General features: G+C 25.0%; 1 protein-coding gene across 1 annotated transcript in view; it reads left to right on the plus strand.

Annotated features, from left to right (window-relative positions):
* Window positions 1–17,916, plus strand: part of LOC113557938 (calcium-binding mitochondrial carrier protein SCaMC-1-like) — a 57,775-nt gene that overhangs the window by 29,707 nt on the left and 10,152 nt on the right. Inside the window, exons 2-3 of the mRNA XM_026963477.1 lie at window positions 5,361–5,615; window positions 13,727–14,036. Coding sequence (XP_026819278.1) covers window positions 5,361–5,615; window positions 13,727–14,036 — 565 coding nt within the window. The remainder of the gene's footprint in view (window positions 1–5,360; window positions 5,616–13,726; window positions 14,037–17,916) is intronic.

Raw genomic sequence — 17,916 nt, forward strand, 5'->3', positions numbered from 1 at the left:
TCATAACACAGATAAACGTAGAATAAATAAGTACTCAATTAGTTTTTTTGTTAGTGGTGTTTATCATTTAACACTTGTATGTACTCTTAAAAGAGTAAAATTAGGGAACTGAGATAATTTTCGATATTGCGTAGAATAAGGTAGCAAGAAATTGCAGACTCGAGATGAAAAAGTGAAAAGAAAATCGATTGACAACTTATTGTTTAAAAGTGGTGTTTGCAAGCCTGCAAGTGGTCGATTTTCGTTTATTGAGGGTGGTTTGTATACAATACATTCACTTTTATTATACTATCTCTCTCCTTCACACAGACTCGCACCACACAATAGGTAGGTACGTACATAATATACGCGCATGGACTGGTCCATTGAACCATTTATTTGGGGTAAGGAATCTTCTACGAATAAAGATAGATTTACCCAACGGTTGCCATGGTAATTTAATATTTTGGACCACCGCCGCCATGCCAGAGGCATCCGGGATAGCTACATCGATCGTTCCCGCATAAAACCACTCCGTTCATCGCGCCGCCAAACACAAACAATAATATAACGTCTTACCGAAGACTAGTTATAATGTTGATATAGAATAATTAATACTATACACTGTTAGTTTGTATTATTAGGTCACTGGTCACTCTACAAAAAAATAATATAGTAGAAATACTACAAAAATACATATTTATCTATTACCTACGTTTTTACAAGATTCGTCGTTAATATTACATAAATTGTCCAACAATAGATTTATAATATAATACCTATAGGTGATGGATAATATACAGTATAGTAATTTTACGTATTTATACTTATCTGATATCATATTATAAATATAACCGTTTTAATATTGTTGACAATATGAATAATGCAAATTAGTTATATTATAAAAACGATTTCTAAGTTGAAAATATTACAATCCCCCATGGCCTTAAAACCTTTTTTAAATACGTATTTAAATAATTACATATGGTTATTATAACTAATACTACAATATAAAGTGGAATTTTTAATAAATATTCATGTTTTGCTTTTCAAAGTACAATATTAATATAATAAAAAAATTAATTTATGGAGTTTAAAAAAAATATATAATATACAAACAATAAATTTGAAATTAAACATTCTGCCCTCAATTCGCATTTATAAACTGATAAACATTGTATTCAGTATTCTTAACTTTATATGACATTCGTCTATTTCAGTTATAATATATATTAATTAAGGACAAATAAAGAAAATTAGATACACATGCATAACGTAATTATTTCATGATGATGTAATATGATCCCGGCCAATTGACATTTGATATGATTGATATTTTACATTGTCGTAGCAACTATTATTAATTAACGTGAATATATTTAAAATAATGTCATTTTATTATGTCCTTTTTACAATAATGAATGGCCAATATTATGCTGTTAAAAACAATGTACAGTAGAATCCTCTCATTTGGGACACTACATAAAGGGCACAACCGCTTAATAGGGACAGATTGCACAGTCTCAAACGAATGTATCGGTTTATTAGTTATTCAGTTAATCAGGACAGTCGGATAATGGGGACAAATAGGTCACCGTCAAATGTGGATTCTACTGTATATGCAAAAGTGAATTTTGATGTGTGTTATTATGACTATAATTTGTGTAATGAAAATGTATGTTTTTTATGTAATTAAATTTGTGATACTTTCTATTAATAATAATTTTTTTTTATAGTTTACGTGTTTTTTTCAATTTTATAATTTTCTTAAATTGTTCATGTACGCTTTAATTTATCTTCAATAAGACAATAGATATATTTTTCTTAATTTATATATTATTTTTCTTACAGCTATTTTTATTTTTAAATTAATAAAGTTTTGCTTCTAAATGTGTTTAAAATTTTCAGATAAATTACGTAAATTATGTGCCCAAACATATTAAGCCTAATTAGCTAATACTAATAGAATAAAAAGTGCTTATCAGCGGCGGATCCAGATATTTTTTTAAGGGGGCACTACATTATTTATATTTTCAGCGAATTGATTATAAATTATATATTAAATTAGTATACGAGTAAAATATATAAAAAAAAAAATTTGACATCAACTGATGTTCAACTATTATATAGGTCTTTATTTAATTTGAAAAATGGTCTGTTATCCATTGATAGGGGGCACGTGTGCCTGTGTCCCCTCTGAATCTGCCATTGATAGTAAATAATATAATAGTTTCGGAAATAAACCTAAAATATTTATTATTTATGCATTATGAATAGAACAAAACACCTTTATCTTAATTTGAATTCCAAAACAATTGAAGTATTCATGTAAAAAAATATATGTTGAGACTTTGAGGGGGATATATCGTTATTCATTATATTTTATATTATATAACCTATAATAGGAATTACTTGTTTTCTTTGTCTTGGCAGATTTTATTTATGTTAATGGGTTCGGGGTGTAATATTATACATTTTATTTCATACATTGTCTTGCTGTTATATTTAATTTATTATTTCAATTAATACTACAATAGACCTACCAATTTTATTTCTACCACAGTTATACAGGGAGCATATGATTAGCGTCTCATAAAATAAGTATACATGAATTGCGTCCCACTATATGGGATAAATGGTAGAATTTTTTCATTTTCAGGGGTTCTCCATGGTATATGACGTATAAGGTGTCTTTGACTTTGATATTATTTTTTGATTTACAAGTAATGTATTACATAATTATAAATTATGATAATGAATGGATTTTTTCCGATTTCTGATTGTTCAGCAATAATAAGCAAGGTATTGTTTAACACCATCATAATAAATAAAAACTCGGCCTCTATAGTCTATACTCTATACTTATCTATTGTATTATATTTATGTGCCTATGTCCTATATATGATATTAATTTAGTTTTGAAATGTTATGGATTTACTAGTGCATATAAAGTACTTGATTGGATACGTTATTATAAATGATAACTAATAAGTATACATCAACAAATTATAAATTTGTTATTAATTTAATAATTAGTTATTATTAAGAGTCCTTGATTAAAATGTGCGAATTGTATCTTTAATCTTTTATGGCGCAATTTGTGTTTACTTTTTTTCGAGACGTTACGTTATGACTTTATGAGTTACTCATGTGCTAATATTAGATGATAGGGTACTATTAGGCCCATACGGCCATACGATTATAGTATCCGTTATAATACTTAAAACTAATAAGAATGTATAAAAATAATGAATATTATAATGGTTATCAGTTGATTTACGTGTAATTACTGATAACTATATACTGTTCAAAATAAATTGCATGTGTCGTATCATATAAAGTTTATTACTTGTCCTACAGTATATCCTTCGAAGTTTCGGGTCATACATTTAAAAAATAAACGGCAATTATAAATATTGATAAGCATACTTGTTATAGAAACATTTTAATATTTATACTAGCTCATATTATTATGATATCCATATTCTGTAAGTATACCTATATTGGCTATTAAGTTTGATATTATAACCTTTACTACGATAAAATGACACAGTTTATAAAATATGAACGTATAAATTATTCAAAACAGTAATACAATATAGGAATAATATTAATATTCATGCATATATAAATTATTGTCATTGATGATAAAATATATTAACATCAACTTACACGTATTCACGTATTATCTATATAATAATATTCAAATAAAATGTGCATACAATATTGACGTTAGGTACCACAATACTATATGGAGAGTATGAATAAGTATACGTAGAAAGTACAACGGAATATTTCCAAATATTTTTATAAATATTAAATTATTATTATTTATATAATATATTTATGGGTACAAAATATTTGAGATGTATTACATTAAAATTTACTTTATTATAGACGTTTTATTATATTAATTAAACGCATAATACATTTTTATCAATATTTATATAAAAAAAAATATAAATTTATAAAAAGTAATAAAATATTTTTAAAATTTCATTATGAATATTTAAAAATGATAATATAAATATTTGATGAAAAGTTATTTTTTTTATAGTACGACAAAACAAAATCGATTGTGTTGAATATTGGTTATGATTTTTCATGATTTTTTTGAAAAGTAATGGGAACTTTTTACAATCCTCCGAAAGTCCGAAGTACTCCTAAACATCAATTTTTCTACCAAAAACCATTTCTATAGTGGAAATTTTAAGAATTTTTATTGCCTCAAAAATGGCATAAAAAAAGTATTTGAAATATTTGAATATTAGTATATTTGAACTTATACTAGTTGTATTCTGTGGTAAAGTAAAACTTGAATTTGTTTTAACTATAAAGCATTATATATACTTTAAACATGTATAATCAATATACTACAATAAAATTCGTTATGCAATATTAAACATTGTGCATCAGTAATTACTTTCTCGAATAGTATTTTTTTTCTTTCATCGATCGCGGGTTATTTGGGCTGTTTTCCCGGTACGACGGTACCTATTATAATACCATAACTAATTTTTCTTTGGTTCTTCAATATAGGAGAATATATAATTATATAATAGTGACTTCGTGATAACAATGATAAAAAAATAAAATTACAAATAATAATATTTTCGTGACAGGTGATAGACTTTTGGAAATGTTGAGATCCATTAGTACAAAAAAAAAATAGTAGGTACGAATGGCTCCACATTAATCATTTTATATATAATTTTGTATAATACTGTAGTGTATCAATGTACACTCACATATATATATATATATATATATATTCACCATGGGTAAACATTTAATTTATCCGTCCTCGAATAAGTGTATTCATTAGTATCAGTGATAGTCTTAAATACGGTACATTTCATTAATTGCAATTTTATGCAATCAATCAGCATAATATAAACGATTTATTTGCATAAGATAACTCGATGTGCATATTACTTTTATAAACATATAAGTCATAACTCGTGACTCATCAGCTCATGATTGCAGATACAAAATACATTTGATAAAAAAATTGAGTTTTATTCATAAATATTTCACATTTATCTAAACCAATGCAAAAACATGTAATCAAGCTTCAGGGTAACACCTAGGTCGAATAATTTATTTATTAGTATTTTATTTCATCTTGAACAAACTCGTAGATAATATCAATAATATCATAATATATCTATATCTATTTATTTAGGTGTAAATAATAAATGTATACTAAATACATTAATACTATGGGTAGGTATATATTATTAATTTATCATTAACATCGCGGAAATATGAGTTTAAATTTATAATAACAGAAATTCTCCAATTACGTTCGTATACTATATAGTGTGTATCTATAATATTATAATTATATAATAATATATTAAACTGATGATTTTTTAAAGATTACCGACGTCGGTGGTTTTCGAGCTGCAGCCCGACACGTGTACAACAGACAGGGATTACGCGGATTTTGGCGTGGTAACGGGTTGAGCGTGCTAAAGTCATCACCCGAGTTCGCCATCAAGTTTAGCGTATACGACTACACAAAACGTCAGCTGAAAGCATCCCGGAACGATGGCCACTTGGATGCCCGTGACAGGTTCGTGGCCGGGGCGGTGGCCGGTGTGTTTGGCCAGACATTCCTGTACCCGCTCGATGCACGTAACTCAACTTATTACGTATTATCTACCCGTGTATTTTAAAAAGTAGCAAAATCACACAATTATGAATATCATAATTTAAATTTAAAGTAACAACAAATTCTTTTAATATTATAAAATGAGCAGATCCATTTGAACAAAAATGGAATCCTTTCTTATTATTTATTTTGGGCTGAAACTGCTCATAAAAAAAGTGACAGAAAGATTTGAAAGGAAAACAGATCTTTTTTTTTAAAGTCTATGACAAAATTTTAAGTGTTAAAAAGCAACTCATAGATTAATAGATATACAATTTTTTAATTTTTAAAGTTTATTGTACATTTATGCTATTTTATTTCCGTATAAAAATAATAAAATTTATATATTACAACAAAATAAATTTATATATTACAACAAAATAAATTTATATTTTTACAATTCAAAATATTTCAATATACAATTCCGTCAAAATTTTAACAAAATGTTCATAAAAAAAATTTGAATATGTATTTTTTAAACATTAAGGTTTCTGTAAGAAATACTAATTGATACCTTGTATCATATTTTAAAGTCTTATCTTTTAAAATTCTAAATTCTATACATTTTTAACTACAAAATAATTTGCCAATTTTCGTGGTTTTAGTGAATTTAATACAATTTTAATTCTTTTGAAAAATATATAATAAAATAATTATTTTTAATATTTTTAAATAATTTTCATAAGAACAATTAATATGGAATCTTGCATTACATTCTCAAGCTTATTGACCGAGTCTAAACATTTTTATTAACACTTGAAAAATAAAATAAAAACAATTTTAAAATTTCAAGTACCTATACAATTAGTCCACTATTTTTAAAATGATATTATATATAGGATTTAATAAATTAACTCCTTATGGAATGTTTCAATTTCTAATTTCGTCTTTAAATTAAAAAAAAAAACTGATTTTTTAAACAACTGTTTTTGCGTGATAATATTCCCCTTTTTACTTTTTTTTTATTTCCTTATTTTTTGGATAGTAAGAAATTATTAGTTATCATCCACCAAAGAACCTACTAGATCCAAATTTTTATCAAAAGCTTCTTTCAAAGTTGTAAATCGATGCATTGTTGTTTAAAAGGAGATGACAGACACACAAGACTCAGATCATATAACAACTAATATATTTTTTGCTACACTAAATATTTATAATATGTATTTGTTGAAATTTATTATAAATTAATCGGGAATTAACGCTCTCGAATAATTGTACTTGAATGAATACATTGAGAACAACTGGGACAAGTGTTCATTTTTTATGATAATATTATATAGGTATACACAATAAAAATGATAATATTCTTACTGAAAATGTTAGTATTACGTTAAATTTTATAAGTATGGTATAAATATTGTATAAATGGTATAAATTAAAATATATGAGGTTTTTATTACATCATGTTCTAGGTAAAAACTTAAATAATAAAGATTTAACAAATTTAAATCTAGTTATCACATTAATAGTATATTTTATCATTTGTTCCTTTAAATGTTGTTCTTTATCGAGCATAATTTTTTTTTTTTTTGTGCTTCATAATTCTATATTCCTCTCCGACTGTTCTTATTCTAATAGTTCGTTGGTAAAATTAAAAATATTAGGACGAGAGCTGTAAAATCGTCTGGTTTGGCATATGATTCGCCACTATTTGTTATACGAACTGTGATACCTGCCAATTCAGACCAAATATTCAAAGGAAATGTAGCATCAGGTGGGATAATATTATTGGCTACTTTATAATCGCAAAATATCTGTATTTTCTTGTTATTTGGTTGTATGGCTATTAAATCTTCTACAAAACATTCGCCATTTGTCAACTTCTTCAAATGTTAGAAATAGAAAACAAAAAAAAAAATTTTAAAAATTGTTTTTTTCTATGTTTAAACTATTGTAGAAATATATAAAATTTTAAGTGTAAATTTTTTAAACCTAGCTGCGCCAATGGTTCATAGCCGGGATCCAACTTACCTACTATATCTATTTATACCCAGGACACAACTTACCACTTATAAAATATAAACAAATTATCGCGAACCCAATTTACCTAGCCCCCATACGCGTCTATCGATTGTTTTCTCACTTTGACCCACGGACTACATGGCAAATGTAAGTTCAGTAGAACCAGTTTTGTTTTGTTAATGGTTATAAGAGAGTGAATTGATTTATTATTACATTTAAAATTAAGAACATAATACATTAATATCTGCATTTGCACTTTGACTTTTTACGATATTTCAATTTTTCTGCAATATATTTCTTAATTAAAGTATCTTACATATACATAAACAAATAATATAAAGCCAACTTATAAACACAGATATTGTTCTTCACTTTAAGTCTAATAATAATTAAAATCGTTAAATCATTCAAATGCTTAAGATGACAACATAAAAATAATTTTGTAGAACGCAAATTTGGTATATTACTATTTACTACATATTATTATAGACTTTTGGATCAGAAAGATAATACAAAAAAGTGCATTTTTGTCCGTTTTGTCGGCATGTAACATTGTTGTTCATTTTAAACCTGTAATTAGGAAACAAAATTCTGAATAAACGAATAAGTAATTAATAATTATTGAGTAAATTGTTATAAAATATTACTAATATAGTAATAAATAATAATAATATAACTAATTTTAAAATATATACATTTGTAAATAGTGATATATATTTAATTTATAACAATAAATAATAATACATAGTTATATTGTATCGATTATATTAAAAACTTACAGAACTAAAAAATAATAATCTTATTATTCTTATTATTCACATATAATATCATGATTAACGACAGATATATAATTAATATAATTTAGTTATTTATCAATTATAATAGAAACTTCAGAGTTAAGCTCGCACATTTTTATTATCTTTGTTGCATTTTTCGGAAGTCCATAAAGTATTAAAATAATTTAAAAATGTTGTTTTAAATATTTAGTGTATATTTTTATTATAAAATTTTATGGTTTTTTCATTCTTTTAAAATTATTTACTTTTAACGTAAGGAATAGAAAAAATGTGTGTCTTAAATGACAGTATATACCTTATTTTTACATCTACGTGAATAATAGAGATGTATATACTCGTACATAACTATTTCTCTCCTTTATAATAATAATCAATAAAGACACGACTGCGCTTTAAGCATTTGTGCGATGTACGCTGCCAGTTGTCATATAGTGTTGTAGTGTTTGTAGTGTATACTTTAATATTTTTGTTATCTACCCTCTAAATAAAGTAAAAAAAAATTGAAGAATATTAAATAATATTTTTAAAAATTAAATTTATGTGAATAGCTAACACTTAAATTATGAGAACATTATCTGTTCTCATAAAATAATTTTATAATATGGGCTTAACATGAAAATTTAACCATAATGGCAAAATGTAGCAATTTAAATCTAGTTTAACTTGATTTTTGCAATATGTATATATTATTATATATTACTAATTTGTTACTAGTTGTTAGTTAGACAAAGATAGAAAATGTAGCAGATATAACAAGATTTTGAAAAAAGGTGGGGAGGGATATTAAAGTAATATTTTAAATGTTATCAATTTATATTTTGTTGAGCTTTAGTATACTCCAGTAGTCCAGTCCACAATGAAAGTAAACTGTGTCCTGAACAAAACTGTTTGACACTTTAAACACACATTTACAAGTCGTAGATATTGACAATGTTTGTGTTGGACCAGAATATAGTGGTGTTTTGTATACTCAAAAAAGCTATTAGCTCCATTCTATTTTTTCCTATGCCATGCGTAATACCGGCTAATAATGTGCGGCACCTATATATAATACTATAATTATATTTATGTATCTATACTCTATATTTTTTTATAACGTGATTTTATCTGTGATTTAGAGTTTGATTTCAGATTAGTTTCTATTAACCTTGTTGTTTGTATAATTTTTTTTTAAAAAGAACTGAAGGTTAATTTTTTATTTAATGATGTCTTCATTATAAAAACACATTATAAATATTATATAATATACATATCTTTGTCCGTTAAATCATGAGCTATGGCATACATATTATGATAATACTCTATGAAAAATATTGTCGAATAGACATCGTCTATACCTATATCTATTAGAATTGTATCATCCAATATTATATATTATTACCATAGCAGTTAAAAATTAAACGAACTACAAAGTCTCTAGATAAACTCACGTCGTTATCGTTATGTCGAAGGTCATTTTTTAACTTATATGTTACGTACACGTAGTTACAGCGTGTCTTATAACGGGCGCGATAAATATATTTTTATCGTTCTCATTTTTTTTTTTTTTTGTATGTATACATTTTGACTTGCATGGTAATTAGCTTTTATTTTTCGTACAACATTAGGCCTTCTATACTGCAAGCATGAATTAGGTATTAATATACAACTTACCTTATCTGCTATAAAGAAGTGTGCACGAATACAGTAATTATGTATCATTACAGCATTATATTACACCATACCTATTATATTATATCAAGGGTCTCCAACCTTTTTTTACAGCGGGCCAAATCTGAGATATATTTTTCATTGCACGCCAACATTTTTTGAGGAATAAGGAAATAAAATGCAATTGTAAAAAAGATAAAATTCAATATTAAATACCCACTATATTACAGTAGTGTACTTACGCGGTTATAAAAACTCGTTGATTACAAGTTCGAAAGCATTATTGTTATTTCGGAGTCGATCGTTAAGTATTATATCTGACCAACTCTGCACAAATGTGTGAATACACCGTAAGTCAAATAAATGTGATTGACAGGTTTTTCTATTTTTAGCTGGTATTAGTATATAAGTATTATTATAAGTTAGATATTATGAATAATATCAAATTAAAAAAAATATAGTAAATTAGTTTTAGTTAACTAACTAAATTAATTAAAAACGATGAAAACTTTTATATTATTTTCAAAACATAAATTAGATTAGTGGGCCGTACACATAGGTTGGAGCTAGACACCTGTATTATATTACAAATGGTATGAATGTGTACTGTACACTGTACACCCTCCATAATAACATGATAATAATTAAAAATATATTATACGATTTTCCTTATTTGTTTGATAAATTTATATAAATTATGTATAACATGCATACAGCCAAAATAGGTACCCAACATACGAATTGGTTCCCGCAAGCTTTCATAATAATACAATTTTATTGTTAAATTAACTTTTCACGTTATTGTGAAACATTATATTCAATTTCCATTTTTTACAAACTTAGGATTGTATAGAATTATTATAGATATATAAAATATTACATATACTTCAAACACTAACTAGAATACCTAGGTTTGGTTAAAAATGTTGCTTAGTATAATATATCTATACTGCTTTCGTATAGTGGTCAATAATAATATTTTTCTTAACATCAATAATAGTAATTAAGTGAAACTAAGCAATTTCTACTAGATTCAACTAGTATATATTTTGTAACAGTTGTATACTGATAAGTAATTTTTCGGGAACCAATTCGTACACTTTATTTGACCCAGGATCCAATTCCGTATTACTCACTGCTGAGTGCCTATAGTATTGGGAGTAGTTATAATTATGGTGAGTTACTTAGTTATAGGTTAAGTTGTTAAGTATAGTATTTAAGTACCTCTAAAATCTTAATCTCTATAGAATAATGAATAAATACATACCTACTACCTAAACAAAAACTAGAAAAAAGCATTTGCACCTTGCGTGGATTATAATAAACGTACAATTTAAAATAAAATTATGTACATACATAATATTTGCGTATTGAACCTATTTTTATATAGTCTCCAGTAAAGTAAAATTCAAGTGTTTAGTCGGACATAAAAAAAAAATTATATGTAATTGTTGTTAATATTGTTTTAATGAATGGCTATATATAAAATTTATTAATGACAGAATTAAATAGTGTATATTTTTACTGAACATATTTTTTTAACAAATCGCAAACAAATTTTGCCATATTTACTCTCTGAAAAATTGTGAATTCCATTGAAATTATTAAAAAACAATTATTTTACTCGTATATAACCGTATTATATATAATATTAAACGTAGATCTTATAATTTGTAACAACCACATACGATTACAATGTTTTTTAATATTTGTAAATAATTACATTTTAAGCTATTTTTATCTATTGTACTTGATGAAAACCAATGCTCATTGTTGAAGCTGATTCTATAATTTTATTTAATATTAGTTATTTACCTTTTGATAATAAATAGGCTTTAGCACAAAGCTTTGTATGCGCTGTACTGAGTGTACTGGTATAGCGATTCATAAATAATATATTATTTTACGAGAAATAAAATTAATGTATAGAGATCCAATTACCGGATTCAGTAGCTAAAAATCATATAAAATATTCACCCAATGATAACCTATGATAATGGTCCAATACCGTATACCTTTTTTAAAAAAAAAGGTTCATTAGGGTCTAATCTCGACGTCTATATTTACCTATATACAAAAAATACAAAAAATATAATATACATTTTTATTTTATTAAAAACGACTCATTGTATTTTATTCAATTCAAAAAAAGAAGTTATAAAAAGAAATATAATGGAAACTCGTTTTCATTAGGAATAATGGTTTCAATTTTTTTCTTCTCGAGCAATTTTAAATTTATTTAATTGTATTTATAAATTGTATTACTAAAGCTATAGTATATGGATTCACAGAATTACATTTTTATTATATAGATATCTGAAAATAAAGAAAACAACATTATACATAACATTTAATTAAAAACTTTTATGGATTTTTATTTTTTATTTTGTTCAAAAATTATTAAAGTAAACAGCCTTTATTTGACTTGTTGCAACATTATATTTGTTGTAAAGACATTTTCATTACTTTTTTTGACATTTTTAGTTAAATTATTCAATTTCTTCTGTTGATTTAAGAAAATATTTTTCATTTTTCAATTACTTTTCCCCAAACTTCCAATTTGTACATTATAGTTCTCCAAACACTGTTTGTAATTTTTATAAATACCTTTTTAATTTAAAATAAATATTATGGATATAAGTTAGAAAAATTTCATCAGAAAAAATTTTTCAATAACATTTTATTTCATAGATAATAAAGTATTTTATATAAATACCTCTATATGTATAGGTTTTTAATTATTGTATAATAAAATTAAACTAAATTTAGTAATAAAAAAAAATAATATTTTTATTAATTAACGTCAATATTTTATTTCATAGATAATAAAGTATTTTATATAAATACCTCTATATGTATAGGTTTTTAATTATTGTATAATAAAATTAAACTAAATTTAGTAATAAAAAAAAATAATATTTTTATTAATTAACGTCAATATTTTTCATATAAAATTATACATTTTAAATTATTGTAGTAATATTTATAGTTTTCTGTAATAATTATATAATTGCATGTCAAGCTTTTTAAAAAAATATAAATGTTTAAATGCTTTTAAATTTATATCATTATAATACTATACAAAACAGCCGTAAGTCAAAATATAACACGATTACGACAACATTATACTGGTATTATACTAATTGGAAGAAAAATTAACAATTTTAGTTAATTATATATTGAGTGCGAGCACAAAACCTTGAAATTTTAAAACATCAAAACAAACAAAAAATAAGTAATCATTTACCAAGCTGAATTTTTAATGATTTTTGAATTTAACCAATAAACGTTAAATGTTAGATAACTAGATCAGGAAATATATAATCACTTTTTAGTTTTAATGAACTGTCCGGACACTATAAAATAAATGGAATAAATTATAATCAACGTTCACATCAATCTCGAAAAGTTAAATTTTAATATTACTAACAACAAAAAATCATTAAATGTCATGATAAACAAAGCTTGGAAAAGTTAATTAATTATGTTATTTAAATTTATTTTGAGCGTAAAAAAAATAGGTTGTATTTTTTTTTATTATACCTATATAAAAAATAATTTATATTCATGATTTGATGAACCGAAAACTGATTTTTAAAATATTTTGGGGAGGTAACTTTGCTGTATGAAATATAAAACCAATTAAAATAATAATAATAATAATAATATTTTTTTCCCATAGACTGTAAAAACACGTCTGATCGTGGGCAAATACACGAATACCATGGACGTGGTGGTCAAGACTTACAAAAACGGAGGCGCGTCTGCATTTTTTAAAGGTTTCTGGCCTAGTACATTAAGTATTTTCTTGTTTACTGGCATTGAGCTTATGACTTACGAACATATCAAGGAAAATTATTCCCATTACTGTGAAAAAGACGACTGCCTGAGGTTGATTGTTAACTTTTACTCGGCATTTATCTCCAGCACTGTGGGTGTCGTGATATGTTATCCAATATCTACTGTTATCACTAGACTTCAAATTGATGACGGTTAGTACAATAATAATAATAAAATACTATAATCTGAAGACTACGATAAAATACGTTAATATAGTTAATACGTTTTGTAAATACCATTATAGCATGTATTCACTGAATAGGGAACATTTAATTTCCTGGTCGGATTGTATTGCAGAATTTAAATGTAACATTATAAGTAGATATACTAAAAATATAAAATATATAATATATATATTTAAAAAAATTTCAATTTCAGTTTCCTCATACTCAGTACAATATATTATTTAATCAAAAACATACCACCTATTTTTTATGTCGTACTTGGGTTGACCGATTTTAAAATTAATTTAGACTATAACGGGGATACATAATGCTACACAACTATTTAGCTCTAAAAATCATAGTTTGACAAATAATGTTCATATCACTAAAAATCATAATTTTTTTTTAAAATATTAAAATTTTGATTATAAATAGTTTGATTATATCTTGTTATTAAATTATTATTATTATTATTATTATTACTTTAAAATTGTTCCAATTAAATTATCTTAATAAAATAGTCAATAATATTTAAATAATAAATTCTAACACAATATTATATTATGTAAAAAAAAAAATACCTAAATGCATTAAAAAGTACCTAACTAATGGGTATTATTTGAATTTAAATATGTTATAAATAAAAAAAAAATATATATATTTATAATTAAATTTTAAACTGTTCTCATTCATTATTCTGATTTTAAAGTCATCTGTGTGTTTGAGTGACAATGAATTAAAAAAATTGGCCTATTCATTACTAAATATGATATCACAATAATAATAATAATATAGGTGCTGTTAATTAAAACAAATATGACAAGCTAAATACGTATGTGCGTAATCGTCGGTATAGTGTAAAAACTTTTCAAGTTTGTATGACTTTAATCCAATATAATCGTTATAATCTGTCTTAGAAATTTAATAACCGAGCATACTAATTATGTATCAAAAAAAAAAAAAAAAACTTAAAAATATAATAGAATTTCTGAAAAATTTTACTGATTATGTACTTATCACTATATAAGCACATAATCAAACGCACAATAAAGCTATATATATCCTATATATTATATAGGTACCCTATACACATAGGCGTGCACAGACCTGAAATTCGGGGCCGCTTTCTTAATTTGGGCCCTCTCTTTACAAGACATGTACATATTTTAATAAATTACAATGCACGAATAAATATTACTTAGGTACATTATATAACATATTAATCAGTGGTATTACTAGTACCAATAGTAATACAATATTTCATCAGATAGTTGGATCTAAAATCTATTATTTTTTTTTTTGCAAGATAATTGCAATAATTATTTATTATTTTTACTTTTGTAGTCAATAACATCTAGCTGTTATAATTATAATACGTTTTATCACGCAAATTTAAAATATCTAATGTTGTATTATTTTTTTTTACGACATATTTTAGAAAAAATACTACTTTTATTCTAGTAACATTAGTTAAAATATAGGCACATATATTATATGCTATAGCCGCTATATGACTTAAATTTTAGGACTCCAATTATATGTCGGGGGGTGCCCAGGCACGCCTATGCCTATATACATAGTTGTCATATTTCCTCCAAACGATTGTCATTTAAAACGTCATCTGTTATACGAATGCCAGAGTACAGTACACTTATCACATCACATTACGTACATTAAATTGACACTTTACAATTTTATATTTTTACTGCGAATAATTCATTCGATGATAAATATGACAATAGTGGAAGTCAAATCATTTCTAATAGTTAACTATTTTTAATTCAAATGTTTTATGACTGTGACAAAAAAACTCCAATAAATACCTATATAAATTGTTGAGTACGTGTAAATTCTATTGGTACGTTTTATTTTTCTGAAAATTTTTTATTTTTATTTTTGTATACGGGATTTATCCTTTTACATTTGAGACAATTTAATTAGTATCATTGACACAGTATAGATATGATATACAATTAGTAAACAATAGAAATAATAATTTAGAATAGGTAATAAGTACTTACATAATTTATGTACAGATTTATTATTTATATTATATTATACATTTTTTTTTTTTACACAAAAATAAAGTTAATAAAAAATATATTTATAATTATAATTATTAACTATCAATAATAAACAGCTAGTTAATACTAAAAAAATAATTACTTACTTGAATAAAATTTAAAATAAGGATTGATAATAATTAGATGCAGCTTTAACAAAAAAAGCAATTTTAGTATAAAATATTTTCAAAATCATGTATAATATCTTATTAGTTTGGTTTTATTATTATATATATATAATATATATATATTGTATTTACAAGAGACTACATAAATAGAATGCATCTTTTTCTATTAACTATAGATAATTAAAACCACTCACCTAAAAATAATAAAAAGGAAACTAAAAATTGCAACTCTTCTTCACATGCACTCTGTAGCACTTTGGTCTACTGAACATGTTGTGAACACGAGAAAGTGTAGTTTAACATTTGCAACGTTGTCGACTAAAATAATTACAATGCACAGTGAATCATAAATGACTGAAATATTACCCCATAGCACGCGCATTAGCCCTTCTCTTCTGTATTGGCACATACGTATTATTATAGTGTTTCGAGTTGAAGGACGAACGTAAATACATATTATATTATCATGTACACCGTATGTGTCATAACAATGTCATGTAGTCCTAGACTATATAAATATATTATTATGTATAGATAATATTGGAGTTGGAATTTATGAGTGAAATAAATTAGGAGAGACAAATTACACATCATCCAAGTGTTTTTTCATCTAATTTGAATTTTTTTCTAAACTTGTAGACAATTGACATATTGGTATAGAATAATAAGTTAATTTTCTCTATCTATACACTAACGACTTAATACTTATACTGTATAAGTTTATGTATAAGTTATACATAAAGTGTAAATATATTATAGATATCAGCATAAGGTTTTTTTGTGTAGCATCTAACGTATATTACCTACCGTAAGTACATACATTATAAACACACGACGTCGACTTAATAATATATGATTATAAAAAGTCGTTATAACATATTATTTTTATTATAATACAGTTCCAGAAAATCAAACTATGTAGTTCTTACTACCTGGGTATGAACATAAATAAAATTCAAACGGTTCAGATGCGTCAGATATTATCTCAAAACAGTCAAAACTAATTTTCTACGATAACCTTTTTTCCATCTCGTTATTTTAACCTGTATTAACAGCATTAGCTTTATACAGCGATGACTTCAGTGAATTATATTCGTATTATACATTAATTTCGATAAACCTGTAGACGTATTCTATACGTTACGTTAATGGTGTTTTTAAGTTATCATGTTATTTTAGTTGTAGTATAAATTAACGAGTCGGTCGTAATATTATATTCCAGGTATTTCCTATCTAATAGGCTGGGTACGGCTTACGGCATATATTTCTTTCTCCGATTACGTAATATTAAAAAATAAAAAAATAATATATTTCCAATTACGTGTTTCGCCTCACCCAAATCACTGTACCGCGAGAACCGACTCATGGGATTAACGAGTTGTCGAATTATCTAAAAAAATGGGTTTTTACGACGACGTTTTTGTCATCCTGTTATTTTAACATACCCGCAGTATTTTATATTTATTATTTAAATTTTTTCGTAGGCACTCTTCGTTTATGTTGTTGGATTTGAAAATTAAACTAATGCGCATATATTATTTAGGCTTGAGAGTGTAGGTACACTTTTACTTGTACCACCATAAATATTATATCGAAGTGCACTGACCGACTGAATGGTCTGTAATATCTATATATATATATATTATATTGCATCACGCCATATCTACTTTTCTCTAT

Source organism: Rhopalosiphum maidis, chromosome 3 (genome assembly GCF_003676215.2).
Source record: "Rhopalosiphum maidis isolate BTI-1 chromosome 3, ASM367621v3, whole genome shotgun sequence".
Lineage (NCBI taxonomy): Eukaryota > Metazoa > Arthropoda > Insecta > Hemiptera > Aphididae > Rhopalosiphum > Rhopalosiphum maidis.